At 46.3% G+C, this 15307-nt stretch overlaps 1 protein-coding gene across 1 annotated transcript in view; it reads right to left on the reverse strand.

Moving 5' to 3' along the window:
• Positions 1–4093: 4093 nt before the first annotated feature.
• The window catches only part of LOC139550789 (protein patched homolog 1), a 30807-nt gene continuing 19593 nt past the window's right edge, over positions 4094–15307 (reverse strand). The window contains exons 12-20 of the mRNA XM_071361944.1: positions 14220–15102; positions 13138–13280; positions 12755–12935; positions 12362–12642; positions 10989–11126; positions 10581–10723; positions 6927–7296; positions 6268–6793; positions 4094–6064 (exon numbers count right to left, since the gene is read on the reverse strand). Of these exons, the coding sequence (XP_071218045.1) occupies positions 6030–6064; positions 6268–6793; positions 6927–7296; positions 10581–10723; positions 10989–11126; positions 12362–12642; positions 12755–12935; positions 13138–13280; positions 14220–15102 (2700 nt within the window). The 3' untranslated portion in view covers positions 4094–6029. The remainder of the gene's footprint in view (positions 6065–6267; positions 6794–6926; positions 7297–10580; positions 10724–10988; positions 11127–12361; positions 12643–12754; positions 12936–13137; positions 13281–14219; positions 15103–15307) is intronic.

The raw sequence follows: 15307 nt of genomic DNA on the forward strand, positions 1-15307 counted from the left end.
GGATTCGCTAGTCTGTCATCCCAAAATGGAGGCCCAGCCATGGAAACACAATGCAATCAACCCCGATGTGGCTGGCATTCAAATTGTTATTGTTTTAACCAAACAAACCACTTCTAAACACTAGGTTTGCATTACCAGCTCATATTTAGGCCCTTCTGTAAACATGGCGGGCCAGAATGAATCAATTAAAAGGGCATTACGTTGGTTCCTGTTTATTTAAAACATGTTTACACTGCAGGGGCCGGCCTGGAAATTCATATTGTTCATCCAGTCAGAGAGAATGTATAAATTGCAAACACATTTGTTAGCTTGTCGTACATTTTGTAAATATTGATCTCTGCGTGATGGAGTGTAGTCAGACGACTGATTAGAAGAAACGAAATGGAGGAACATTCTATAGGAGCAACATTCCATAGGTGCCTGCCTGCACAAACACAATGCAAATTGCATCAAGTTTTATATTGTGCTAATTTGCCACTACTATTAAGTTAGTAATAAAATATGTAACATACTCTATTTAACATAGTGATTGCCAGTGAAAACTATAGCATTAGTAATTTGTGTTGTACCTCTTTAGAGCGATGTTATTCACTCGGTTAAAAATGTTTCACAATGCTTTAGGGGTATTACTCCAATTGAAGACTTCCTAGAAGGAATGAGATTTGGGAGATATGTTTCAACTAGTACATTTTTTCCTTTCTTCATTGGTCATTCTATTCATCCTACTTTTTTCCACTGTTGCTGCAAATTTGTAAACACAGAACCCCCTCACACACTCAAACAAGTATTCCAGTGCATGTAGACACACACACACACACACACGCACACACATACACTTCTTACTAATCAGCCCTATTGAATTCTAACAACAATGGCCGCTCATCCTCAGGCCACCCAAGATGCACAAGCAGATCATGTTAGCTCTTTTGTTCCCCATATGTTTTTTCTCCTCAGCCAATTCTTTACAGAGACTGGTTGGTCCTAATTTTTGCCTTCAAGATCTAGTTATCTGTTGTTAAAGATGTCAGCTGTTATCTCACCCACATATTGCTGGCTATTTAAGGGGGATAAGTTCTTTCAGCTAGTGCCAGCTGCTGTCCCCTGCCTCCACACATCCCCACCTAATGGACACACATACGCACAGCTTCACTCCCCCTCTCCCCACACACACACACATGCTTCTCCCCCACGCTATCCTTCCCTTCCACCCCCTTTTCAAACTTCAACACTAATCTGTCTTGATAAAGTTCATAGAAGCGGGAGGGATAAAGAGAGAGAACTGTTCACAGAATAGAGCTCCCCCATGATTCTGCTGCTGCCCAAAGTGCCACTCAGTCTGATTCTTGGCTTCAGTGCCCATGCAGTCAGAGCTGTGCCAGGCAGGGAGCAGGCATGAATGAGCAGTGCCATATCAACCCCCACCATCAGCCTGATGCTTACTGTTGAAACCATACATTACGTCACGGAGGTCCACAGGAAGAAGCAGTTAAAACTATGTCAGGACCAAACTCTGTGGGCTTCCCAACGGAAGCTGTGAAACGTGTCCCTTAGACCTCCAGTGCCATCACCCCCCCCCCCCCCCCCCCCCAAAACGTGGCTTTCTAGTTGTTTGGTTAAACGTATCTAAATTAACTTGACTGAACCAATGCCATCGAAAACTGGAAAAATCTAAACGCTTTGCTTTTATCCCCTAGTATGGAGTGGTACTGCTTCATTCTAAGTGCATCCAGCCATGCATATTGTAAGCATTGTCTCAATTAACTTCTCATGCTTTATTTACCCGTAAGGAAAAACATAATTTTCAACTACCGTGTTTAAAACTGTCGTCACAAACACAGTTACAATATAATCATTCCTGTGGAAAACTCCAGGTTCCCCCATCAACCATTTAGGTGTAAACTACATTTGTGAGGGTGAGAGAGAGTGAATCCTGGGTTGGAGACAGAAGAGCCCTGTAGGTTACAGACTGTCTGGACACTGTTTGGAGGAGAATTGTAAACCACAATTTGAGGTTAACCAGATGGTGCGGTGCAGTCGCACAGTCCTAAGCACTCCATGGAGTTCAGCAAACACAACGCTGACCAATAGAGGTCAGCAAGCAACATCTTCTCCCACTTCATGGTCGACAGCACCTCTGTGCAGCTGTAAATAGTGACTGCTACTTTTTCAACTACTTTTTTAAATAGAAAGTATTATGGGAAATAGAAAGTAGACAATACACGTTCTTTGAATAACCACTTTCACATTGATTCGTCTATTTGAAATGATGACTATAACGTATTGGTAATACATATGCTTTTACGTAGACGTTGTAAGAATTTTGGACTTTCCTCTGGAAAAGATTGTGCTTATTATATCCTTCATTTTGACTAAATCCTAGCATTTTGAAGCTCCTTTCACAGTATAATATGTTGAGGAAGTTAATGCACGGTGTGCTAATACTGAAGGAGCCTTCCTCTCACCCACCTTCCCTCTCCCAAGGCTCTAGGGGCACGACAGTAACTTCAGAAGTCCCAGACATATCAGATTCAGACAGGCCCAAGGTAGCTGACAACTGAGATGTTGTTGTGGGAAGTACAGGAATTTACAGCATAGAGCTTTCATCTACACAGGTGGGCCTGTGGGAGACAGTGGTGTTGGAGTCGTAACAATGAAGCAGGAAGTCAGAGAGGCCTCTAGTCTTCTCTACTCACTAACATGGTTATTGTTTTCCTCCAAACAATAGCTAGCTAGCTTTATTTATTATTTTTCCTTTATTTAACTAGGCAAGTCAGTTAAGAACAAATTCTTATTTTCAATGACGGCCTAGGAACAGTGGGTTAACTGCCTTGTTCAGGGGCAGAACGACAGATTCTGGGATTCAATCTTGCAACCTTTCGTTACTAGTCCAACGCTCTAACCACTTGGCTACCTGCCGCCCCAAGCTTGCAGCAAAGATGGCTCGTTGTAGTTTCAACATTTGTTAGTACTACAGAAGGGGGAAATAGTGTTACTACATGACCAAATCATTATTTGTATGTAAGATGTGTTATATTGGCTTCTATTGAGAGAGTCCTTAAGTGGACTGTTAAGGAGTTCTGGAAAGAGAATGATTGTCTAAAGATAAGACAGCAGGTCAGGATTGTGTCTACTGCTTCACAATAAGGTTGATGGAATGAGTTTCCTAGACACAATCTTAAATAATCTCTAAATATCCCAAGTCATGTTGTTAAGTTCAAAAGAATACAATATAAAAATTGCTGACACCATTCAAACCAATGAGGGTTCCAACCTTTAGGCCCTGGAGAACTTGACGTGGTCAGCAGGGCTATTAAAATGGGCTATTAAAATGTATTTACCCAACAAACAGATCTGTCACTAACAAATTGTAAGATGATCTAGGGAGGTATTAAGTTGTTGACTGTGCTAATAGAAGCTAACAGAAAAACCATAACAGACTAAGTTGATTGAGAAAAGACACATTGAAACAGACAGGATTTTTTTTTCATTTGAATTTATTTTGTTAGTTAAATTCCTATAGAAGGTGAGGGAAAATAATGGTCACACAAGGGTTTTCTTGAGCATAGTTTTCGGAAGTCACAGTGTTTTAGACATCGACAAAAAGAGTACAACTTCAAATCATTAAATGAAGAAGGAAAGGTAAGGAAACTTAACATGGTGGACAGTGTCTGCCACACCTCTCCTTCATTTTCCAAGTGTACCCTTCTCTCCAAAAAACAAAAACAAAACAGGGTCTGTCTGAAACCCCCTCTACTCATTGTGGACAACTCCCTCCCACTCCCCCCCGCTCTCCCACCCCTCACAAAAATAATAGCAACCAAACAAACAAAAACAACAAAAAACAAATCTGTAACAATAGATATAATTATATATAATATATATTTACTCTTTAAAAATAGAACTTCAGTCTAGTGACTAACATCTGTACAAACTACAAAAATAAATTTTATATAAATAATTTATATGGCATGACACACATTTGAACGAACCCCCACCCTACCACTCATATAACTTACACACTCAGGTATTTCTGTATTGAAGCAGTGAATGAATGTAGGTTGTTCTCTTATTATTTTGTTGTTTACTTCCAGAATGCACAGTAGCTACTTTATTTTTCTTTCATAACTCTATGTACAAAAGAAACCCAAGCTGCCACTTAAATCTATTACATTTCCCTGCATTTAAATTGGCAGTGATGTGACCAATACTGAACGACTGAACTTTGTCCATAATACAAACGTACAAATTAAACAAAAACAAAATCACAGAAATGTTGGCTTGCATGTGAGCTACAACGACGAGAGAGAGAGAAAGAGAGAGAGAAACAGAAAGAGAGAGAAAGAGAGAAACAGAGAGAGAGAGAGAGAGAGAGAGAGAGAGAGAGAGAGAGAGAGAGAGAGAGAGAGAGAGAGACAGAAAGAGAGAGAGAGAGAGAGAGAGAGAGAGAGAGAGAGAGAGAGAGAGAGAGACAGAAAGAGAGAGAGAGAGAGAGAGAGAGAGAGAGAGAGAGAGAGAGAGAGAGAGAGAGAGAGAGAGACTGCACTAAAGCACAGATTTCCTCCATGACACAGTAAGTGGTTCATTGAGTAGTTCTCTGCTCAAAATGCACTACCTAGTCAACAATTGCACAGGGTTGAAATAATGTCTACCACAAACCTAAAGCAGCCAAAACATTTAAAAGAAAACAAAAACCTCCCTTTGCATTTGATATAAATTCCCTTTCAGAATAAAATTGGGTAAACAACCAGCATTAGTCAGATATTACCCCTTAGACCCCAGTTGAGTTGGAGGACAAGGGGGATGACAAAGTTAGCCTTACCCAATGTACAGCTTAGATAACCCCAGGAAAGAAATAAAACTCTTCTCATAGCTCATTCAAGTAATAAAACATGTAGACTGCAAAATAACAACGAGACAACGATCATAATGCAACATGCCAGTGAGCTGGGACACAATGAACGTAATGCAACATGCCAGTGAGCTGGGACACAATGAACGACACTCAAGAAACTTCAACCCAAAGTGACACCAAGTCAAGTTGCTGACTGCATACAGACATACAGAGCATTACAGAGCTACAGGTGATTGAAATGGACCAATACATGGTAATATATTAATTTACTGTCTGAACACGGGCTTTATTCTGGATGAGCAGCCTGTGTATTATGGAAGAAACCAAAGGAGAATATGCTATTGTTTTGCTAATAGTATTTGCATCATATCACACCAGTAAATGAAGACACGTCTTGTACATATCAGGGGATTCTAAACGTGGGGGGAAAAAGGTATGAAATGATGCTCTCAAACAAACAGGACAGATATCATATTTACATCCAACTTTGAATATATATACTGTGCTTATGAATTCCAAGAGGGAAGGTGTTGTGAAGGCACAATGGTTGTTATTGGTGGAAGAGGAAGAAAAGATTTACTGAGCTTGTTTGTATTTGTACAGTGCAATCAATGACCAACAATGGATCATCTGAATAGATCATAGTGTGTGTGTGTGTGTGCGTGTGTTACGGAGCTTAATCAATAAGGCACCCTCCACTCTCAGTGTAAGAACATCGAGAATATCTCAAGTTAATTCTCAGCTTAGATCGGGGGAGGGGGGTACTGCAAATCATTTCCATTTTTTGAAGTGTAGCAGCAAAAAAACAAACACTGACCTTGTATTTTCAATAACCTAATATCTTAATAACCCCTCACTCTGAACTGTTTTACATATAGTATCTTCTAGATCTATACAAAGGGAGGAACCCCCCAATCATCTTATATATCTGACTCTACACAAGAGAATAGCCAAGTTATACAGTACTCTTTTAAATAGTTGTTTCCCTCTTTTTAGTATTAAAATATATACTCATATATTTATATATTCTTAAAACAAGACCTTTTTTTTAATATCTTTACAAATAAATCCTCTTGTCTGTGTGAGGTCTATGTACAGATCAAAGAGAACGGGCTGGGTATCGGAGGCAGCCAGAGAAGGATTCCAGACATAGGGGCAGGGTGGGGTAGCAGGGTGTCTAGCAATCTTTGGCTGCCTGGATCCATGGGCCACCTGGAACACAAGAGCAAGGAAGAAAGAGAACTGTGAGAACCATTGTTGAACACCAGTCATAGCTGCACACACAGACATATTCACAGACAGCCTACGTACAGAATGTTAATGTGAAAATATTCTAATATAGCCTAATGTTGATCTACCATAAAATGAAAGTCCAAGTATGTAAAAGTGTGTTTAAGTTTCAGTGTTAGACTCACCTTGTGCCTGGTTTGCCTGAAAGTGGTTCTGTACAGATTCCAGGTCTTGAAGCTCCAAGGATTCACGCTTGGAAGATTGGGGAGCTTTCCCACAAGATTGTGAAGTCCTCTTAGTGTGCTCAAAACAGTCTGATTCACTGTCCTCGTAGCCCTCATGCATGTAACCCTGGTAGGCCCCCGGCAAGCTGGGGTGCACCGCCACAGTCACCGAGGCCGTGGCCGTAACCATGGTAGTAACAGCACTACCGGACACGGTACCGCCATTATAGCCCGGCATCTTAGTCCTGTTCTGATGAGGCCCTTTGTGTGTCTGAGACCTGGGACCACAGAGATTAGTCCTCCCAGGACCTTGGGTCCTGTCAATGGGTAAATGTTGCCTCCTGGGTCCCTGGTCAGAATTGTAATCATGTTTGTTATCCCACTGCTTGAGTTGAGAGCTGACCGAGTTAACCGCATTCGGAGAAGATTCATTTAAGAGTTCTTTCTGAGGAGTTACAGATTGGTTCCCTTGGAACGGTTTCACCACCTGGAAGAGCAGAACAATAACAGACATGATTAGAATCATGATATTCATTGTTAATAACAATGTATTGCACATCATACTGTATTTGGGATGTATTATGTATGAAGTAGCAACTAATACTGGGGTGCTTTCATACCGTGAGCTTGGGGAAGCTGGGGTTCTTGCTGGCCTCCAGCAGTATGTGGGAGGTAGGAGGGGTGATGTAAGGACTGCGGTCACAGTACTTGTACTCCTCCCCTATCCCTGATGTGGTAGTCGTCTCAGAGTAGCACTCTGACTCGGAGGACTCTGAGAAGGCCTGTTGTCGCGGGCTGAGTGGGCCATGTCCCGCGTAATAGCCGTGGTGGGTCATGGGAGGGGAGAGGGGCTCCGGCGACAGACAGCTGCCGTTGTCGGACGGGGTGACCTCCGGGGGTGGGCCCATGAGGGAGAGCAGCACGGGCAGCAGCACCAGTCCATTCAGGATCCCCAGCACGGTCAGGATAGCCAGCACCGCAAAGAAGTACCTGGAACACAACCAACACAGAGAGAACATTTAGTCACCAAGGCTCCTTCTGAATGGGAATAAGCTGGGCCACCAGCACTCAGCCACATTAGTAAACAGGCGACACGAGGACACACTGGAAGGGAGGACACTGCAGAGCTGGGGGGGTAGAATCAGACCACCCTCTCTCAAGCCCTATGTTTGGCCCCATTTCCTTCTCTTTCCCTCCCTTCCCCTGCATTTCCTCTCTCCCTCTGTCCGTCCCTCTCTACTACTGGCAACTTGACAAGTTGGAAGAAAATTCCTGGGCTCCATCTTCTCCGTCTGGGAGCCCTCATCTATCACCACAGCACTGCCACTTCCTGAAAATATGTGTTTACATTAGCCAGCAGATCCTACACGTCAGAAACGCCAGGGCCCTCCCTCCCCTCCCTGTCTCACTGCAGGCTAGGGGAGAAGAAGTGTCCCCCTTCTGGCCTCTGAGCCGCTGCTGCCGCTAATGTAATTTTCCCTTCAACAACTTAATATCTGAAGTCAATGAGCTCCAATTTCACCGTGGCGAGGGCAAGGCACCTCTGTGTTTATACTGGGCTGGCCAGTGGAGCCTGCCTGCTCTTCCTGCCTGCCTATGTCAGCCACATCACATCACACCTCACAGACACTACATGAGAGAGATAAACAAAGGACTGTTGGGTGGATGAGTCTCACTCAGCGCTACTACTACTACTACTACTACTACTATCTTGTTTTGTATTGAACATTACTACTGTTGGTCAGTGTGTGGAGTGGGCCACAATTGGTAGTAGAGATACATGTAGTGTATATACACTCAGTGTCCCTTTGTGATGAGAACAGAGAGGAAACTGTATACTCTGTCTAGTATCTGAAGGGAACCAGAGTGGATGGGAAGCTGCTCTGGAAAAAAATGTGTGTTTGTGTGTTAAGGGCAGGGGGTAAATCAGACTCTCAACATGCTCCAAGTAAAACATCCTTTGATGCTCGTAGTACTGTTAAGCGCCTTCTCTTTGTCTCTCTTGGAGTTGTATGGAGCTGTTGTGGTTCCTAGCTCTGCTCTAAATGATTGCGTGGTGAAGGGTGCTCTGTAATGGGCCACAGAGCTGTGAGGTTGCCTGGGTCTCTGTGAGCCTCTCTGTGCTCTGAGGAAGGGCTGAGGTTGCCACAAGAAAGAGTGTATGAGAAAATTAGAGAGGACTCCACTTAAACGCTAACAGAAAACAGAGGGCTCAGCTCTTTTAACTGCGGTCCAGACTTAAGTAAGAAAAATAGAGTGGATTATGAAAAACAAGAACAAGGATAATAGCATTCTGGAACTTTCATTCATCCCCGCCTGAATCTACCACTCCGGCTTTGTTGGTGTCACACCTCAGAAGGGAAGGTCACTTTTAAGTTTGGTATCGAGCGTATCTTTATTTTCTCTGCACCTCATGCTCCCCTTGTGCCTTCCCATTTACTCTTCCACTCTCCCTGTGTCTGTCTCTTTAACAAAGCCAATGGAGTTCGCTCTGTTTTACTCTGGGAAGTCAACTTAACTTGCTATGACAAAATACTTCACCAAACATTTCAGTTCAGTCTTCTCAGCCATGACCATGCCTCACTTCAAAAAGACACACAAATGTGACTGGTCACTTCTTATGCCCTTGAAAGTAGTTTCAAATGAAAACACACATGCCCTAAGGAAGAGTAGAAAACCAGATGAAGCAGAAACCACCATCAGTATTCACCTCTAGTTACCGTTCAACTCGTTAGATACAGCCACTCACTATGACTATCCTGCGTCTGTGAAAAGTCAAGAAAAAAAGTACCGTGTTTATTTTACTACGTCAACATTCCGAAAGTGGCGCTTGATTTATTTAAGGGTTAAAAAAGAGACCCTTAACTATCCACGTTCCCTCCAAAGAAGACAGTGTTAGGAATTCTGTTGTTTATAGAAACTGTAATCTTTTCCATTTGGAGTCGGGGGTTGGAAGGGGTGGCTTCTTTGGAGAGGGGCAGCTGAGCTTGCTGGGCTATTTATTCAGCGTACCACCGCCAGGAGATGTTTACAACAACGTATTTATGCTACTCCCCAGTGAGAGGGACGGCTCTGCTCTGCTACATCTAAACAGGACCTCCTAGTGTGAATGCTCTCCTCGTGCTGTCTGCTAGCCCACCGCCACAACGCACACAGTTAGCTCTCCAACCAACCTCCCAAGCTCCACCACTCTCCTAGAACCACCTACCCTCCTCCTCCTAACAACTCTCTATTCCCAACCCCTCTTTCTTTCCCACCCTGTTGTTCTTGTCCTTCCTCCTCTCCTCTTTTTTTTCCTTCTCTCCCTTTTTGGTGGAAAAACGATCCTTTCCAGTTCCTCCATGTCGCTTGACAAAAACAGAATGAGAATGCTTGGAGCGTTTCTGCCAAAAAGCCACCCTGAACGTATTAATATTTTCAATGTGCTGCCCTGCTTTCTCAGTAAGCATTTTTTATGTCATGGGCCTGTTTGAGGCTGCTCTCAAGGCTGTGGTTTGGTTCCAGCTGAGGCCAGATTCAGCTGAAAAACATTGCTATTTGCTTTTTTCCACTGAAGCATTTTAGCAGTGAAAAAAGAACCCTCCAACAGAAGCCAGAAGCCTTGGTTGGGGGTGAGGGTGGTGATGGAGGGTGGTTGGAGGTGGTGGTGGTGACTACTGGTAGGGGTACCACTGACCAGCTCAAACCCAGGCTTTTTTTATTGTGGTGCCTTATTTGGGCAGAAATGTTTTCAGCCGGATGATTGGAAAGTTTACAGATTCCTTATGAGAATGGTATGTGTGTGTATGTTTGCGCTCATGTTTGCATGCATGTGTATGTGTGTGTGTGTGTGTGTGTGTGTCTGTGCTCATATGTGTGGTGTGTGCGAGTCACCACCACTCAGTGAGTAGTAGAACATGTCCATGTTTATGAGCAGCTGTTCCACACCCTTGATGTTTTCTCCATTTGTTGTGCTGGGGCCAGTAGGCCGCTGGGCGCTGGGCGGTGGGCGCTGGGCGGTGGGCGCTGGCCGCTGGGCGGTGAGCGAGGCCTGCAGGCAGCAGCACGAAGGACTGACAGACAGTGCCAGGTGGGGGGGAGCGCATTCCCACCTGCATGCACCGCTGTGGCCCCCCACCCACCCTGGCTCCCTCCCCCAGAGGAAAACAGACAACTGTCTCCATGCATCCGCCCCCTCAGCAGCATAAACACAACACTAGCACTTCCTCCATAAGGCGACATATGGAATACTGGAGGGAATCTGCCCAGGAGGAATTGGAGTCTCTCACACTCACCTCAGGATGAAGTCAAACTCGGAGCCAGCCAGCATTAGGACCCCCAGCAAAGTAGAGATGGCCCCGTCAATCACAGGGGCAAACATGTGCTCCAGGGCCACCGCAGAACGCCTGTTCCTATTCCCTACGGCCGTCAGAAAGGCCTGGGGACAAGAGAGAGGACAGAGGCAGAGGGTTAGGGTCAAGCTGTCCAGAACAGACTCATGGGGGAAAAGTAGTGGCTCGTGGCGACATTATCATTCCATCCATGGTAGTAGTGTATCTCTACTTCTTATCTTCATTGACTTTCTCCTAGTTTGTCCATAGAGTGAGGGAGGAAAAATCCTTACCAAAATCAAATCAAATCCATGTTTATTGGTCACATACACACATTTGCAGATGTTATCACAGGTGCAGCGAAATGCTTACCAGTGCAATGTGGACGGTGAATTCGACGCCGATGCCTACAGAGGCGATGAGGATGACCACTGGGATCGCACTGAGTTTGATGCCGATCAGGCCCATGATACCGAAGAGCTCCACCGTCATCATAGCCAGGATGAAGACCTGAGTAGAGGAACACGGGTTGGTTAGACACTGCCTAAATCTCTGGAGTCACAATGAAACACATCCATTAAAGAGTAGGTAAAAATGTTAGAGAGACAGAGAGAAAGTTATCATTTTCACAGCATGTCTTGCACCCACAACCTCCAGTGCCTATTTCCACGATTCTATTAGGTAAGAGTTAAGTCTTACCCAACAGAATATTTGACCCTACATTTTCGAGGATCTCACTGTCATCTGCATGACATCGAATTACACTCAGGCCCTAGTCTCACTCTCCCTAGCCCTCTTCCTCACCCTCCCGGGCTGCTCCCTCTCTCGGGGTTATATTCCCCTATTTTTTAACAAGATAGAGAGAGAGGACTTTGAAAATCCTTAGCCTCGTGAACCTTTGATGTTGGCAGGGGTCCCAATTTGGTCACGGTTAAATTGGAAATGATAAAACTCTGTTTTATTGCACGGCCACATATAGGCAGTGAAACTATAGAGGCTCCAGCTTAAAGAGAGACAATGTGACTGTGCACATGTAGGCCTGAAAGGACCTCTCTCTCTCTCTCTCTCTCTCTCTCTCTCTCTCTCTCTCTCTCTCTCTCTCTCTCTCTCTCTCTCTCTCTCTCTCTCTCTCTCTCTCTCTCTCTCTCTCTCTCTCTATGTCTGTCTGTCTGTCTGTCTTTCAGTAGGACTGACTACTTAAATAGAGAAGTTAAATACATTCCAATTCCAACTGAAACTTGTGCCACACTGACTGAATTGTGCCACTACAGCCCCAATGGTCGGTCACGAGAGTCACCCTTCAGTGCGGTCTGACCAGGCGGGCGGCCCAGGGACCCTCCCCTCACCACCAGGCTTTGTGAAATGTTTCCCAGCCGCTGAGTTGACAGGCCGTCTCCCTCCCAGGCCTGATGGATGGGTTTAGCAGGCCAAGGTCGCGACTGGGCAGATCCGTCCTGTCCCCAATTTTTGACAAAGGGAGCTGGAGGTAAAGTCTTCAGGAGAGCTCCTTTGCATTTCCTTTTCTAAACCCAGCCAGAACAGATTAGAATGACAAAGGCCTGGGGGGTGTGAGCAGCACCCTCTGGCCAACACGCCAAGGGCCCTCCCCAGAGATGGGGCCTCCGCTCCCTCTGTGGCAGGGTTATTGAGCTGTGCTGAGGGAGGGAGGCCTGGGAGGAGGAGGAGGAGTAGGAGGAGGAAGAGGAGAAAGAGAAGGAGAGGGGGGCTGAGCTGATGGGACTTACAATGATGCCAGCGGTCCAGGGGTTGAGCAGGAGGATGGCACAGACCAGGAAGGTGCAGGCTAGCACCACGCTGACCGCCAGGAGGAACCAGTGTCGCAGGCCGATGTACTGCTCCCAGAACAGGAAGGGGTACCCGTTGGGGTAGTTGAGCACGCCTTTACGGGTGAACTCCTCGCAGATGGTGCGCACGCTCTCAATACCCTCGACGAAGTCGGATGCCTGCCTCAGGCCGTTTAGGTAGAAGGGGAACTGGGCAAACTCCAGGGGCTCTGCGGCAGGGACTGCAATACACCACGAGAGGTTAGACCATATGACCTTGGCTCATGGTAGAAACTTCATTAAAAAATGTGCATTTTCATGTGAATTTAAAGAGAGGCCTAGTGGGAGACTTACTGCGCAGGTTCTCTCCGGTGGTATCGTACTTGTCGTGGATCCACTCACGGGGGTGAGGGTAGAAGTTACCCTGAGAGGCGGCATAGCCCAGAGGGTCGTTGCTCACCCACACAGTCAGGTAGATATAGAAGACATCTGGGTGAATTAGACCGTCGTCATCCATCAGACGACGCGAAGTCAGCTTTTAGACATATAGAGAGGGACTGGGGTTAGCATTCTCAGTAGCCGGACTGGGACTATACCATCAAATATATTCAAGCTACATTTAAACTTTACTTAAACAGGAAGTCCCATTGAGGTCAGAAGACCTTTTTCCCAAGGGAGACCTGGGGAACAGAGTTCTATCGAAGGCAGTAGGAGCATGGTACTGTGACTATACACACCTGGTTGTAGTTGAAGGGGTCCTTCTTGGACCCGGTCTGGATGAGCAGCTTGTAGGCCAGAACACCATCCTCGGTGCCGTTACGGTAGTTATCCCAGGTGATCCTGCCTGCCTCCCAGTCTGCATCGAAGGCAGCCTGCAGTCCTAGAGGAGAGAGAACACAGGAGAGCACAGAGTTAGACCGATCTGATCCACCACCACATTCTCATGTTTATTATATTATACAGCTGACAGGGCCACAACATAAGCTGAGATGTTTGGAGCACTATGCCAGGAGTTATACTTTAGAGTAGTGAAAACATGATGGTACGTTTAGAATGAGTCATCTAAGTAAAATAAGACGTTTTACAGAGTGTTCTGAACATTAACCTCCTACAAAACCACACACAAACACATCCAAAAACACGCATCTCTGTTCCTAATATGTCTGTGGGCTGAATAAACTAACCAGCAAAGCATTTCGTGTTTTCTAAATGACAAAGTCTGGCGGCAGTTAAAAACCAGTTTCGACAGCCTTTCTCTAATTACAGGGAGAACCTGACTAGAAAGGAAATAGCATGGAGGGAGGGGTGGAGAGAGAGAGAGTCTTTTATGTCACTCCAGTTCTCAATCGATTGAAGAGTTCTGTTTCTCATGTTTTGGATTGTCGAGCCTGGTTACCCGCGGCCCACCCTCGATTCGCCTCATAGCTTAATACTTCCTCATGACTAGTCTAGGACCTCCAATATATTTTAGCCAGAGGGAAGAGGCCAAAAGGTGAGGGAGATAACCTCTGGCCTTTCTTCTACATCATCTAGCCTCCAGCCCTGCTGGATGGTGGTGAACTTTCACCGCCCCAGGCTTTCGCTCACCTCCTATTCACCTCCCATCCTCCACCCTCATCCTTACACTGAAGGTAAACATCAAAAACCAACCTCTCCCTCTAAAGACCCTGACATCACTAAAACGCTATACCGCCAGGTCAAGAATCCACAAACAGAGCTCCTTTTCAAACACACTGACTGACTAGGCCTAATAACAGAATCACTATGGGGCTTCTGGAATGAAATAAAACAAGGTCTCCTTTAGGCAACCTGTATTTACCTCTTAGCCAGTCCTGAAAATAGTGCAGCCACATCCGGGGTAGCTGCTGGTCGCTGTCCCTCACCACGTACTTGACCGAGGTGAAGGAGTTGTGCAGCTGGATGAGGAGACGCTGGGAGCGGGCGTAGTCAAAGCCGTCCATGGTCACCAGGTACATGTTGTAGAAAGAGAAGTACTTGAACTGGGCGTTGATGAAGTCGTACTCCTTGGTGTCGCGGGGCACAATGTCGGTCAGGTAGAGTCCGTCATGAACCATGGTGGTTCCGTACAAGCTGAGCCCCAGCAGAGTCACGAAGAGGACCACGACCACCACCTTGCTCTCTGGCTTTAGGAGGAGAGGAGCGTACTTGTCCCGGGCGAAGCTTGACAGGTTCCAGCGGAAGAAGGGGAGAGGAACACACTCCCTGGCCTCCTTGGACTCATCCATCTGGGCCAGGAGGTCCCGGGTGGAGCTGGAGGGGGTGAAGAGCTGGGAGCCGTAGGGGTCGGTGGGGGTAGGGGGAGCGGGGGAGGTGGCCACCACCACAGATGGAGGGCTGGTGGAGATCTGGGAGGTGGGGGGCAGGATGGTGACTATGTGCTGGCCCGCAGCGTCACACTGGGTGAAGGCCTGGACGGTGGTGGTGATCTGGGTGCTGGTGGTGATGGTGGAGCCTGTGTAGGTCGTTGTAGTCTGGGCGCCAGGCGCGTGGCTATGGGTGGTGTTGTCGTTGGCATCGGAGAACTCCTGGGGTTGGATCTGGATGACCCGGGAAGAGCAGGGGCTGTAGAAACAACACAGGATGTCCAGACGTTTGACCTCCCGACGGTGCAGGTCCAAACTCAGGATGGCCGGGAAGATAAGAAGCACCATGGCGAAGTTGAACACCACAATAATGGCCGCCTAGGGAGAGAGATAGAAAGAGAGGGGGAAGGAGGGGGAGAAAGAAAGGAGAGAGAGAAATAATGTTTAGGAGAGGGGCCAACCCTGTTCATGACATCGCTCCACGCCGCCACCCGACTCCACAGCTGCCGCTTGAGCTCCACAAAAAAGGGCTCTACATTCAAGCTCCCTTGCTGTTTTAGTGCCTCGGATTCAGTCCCAGAAA

Source organism: Salvelinus alpinus, chromosome 23 (assembly GCF_045679555.1).
Source record: "Salvelinus alpinus chromosome 23, SLU_Salpinus.1, whole genome shotgun sequence".
Taxonomy (NCBI): Eukaryota; Metazoa; Chordata; class Actinopteri; order Salmoniformes; family Salmonidae; genus Salvelinus; species Salvelinus alpinus.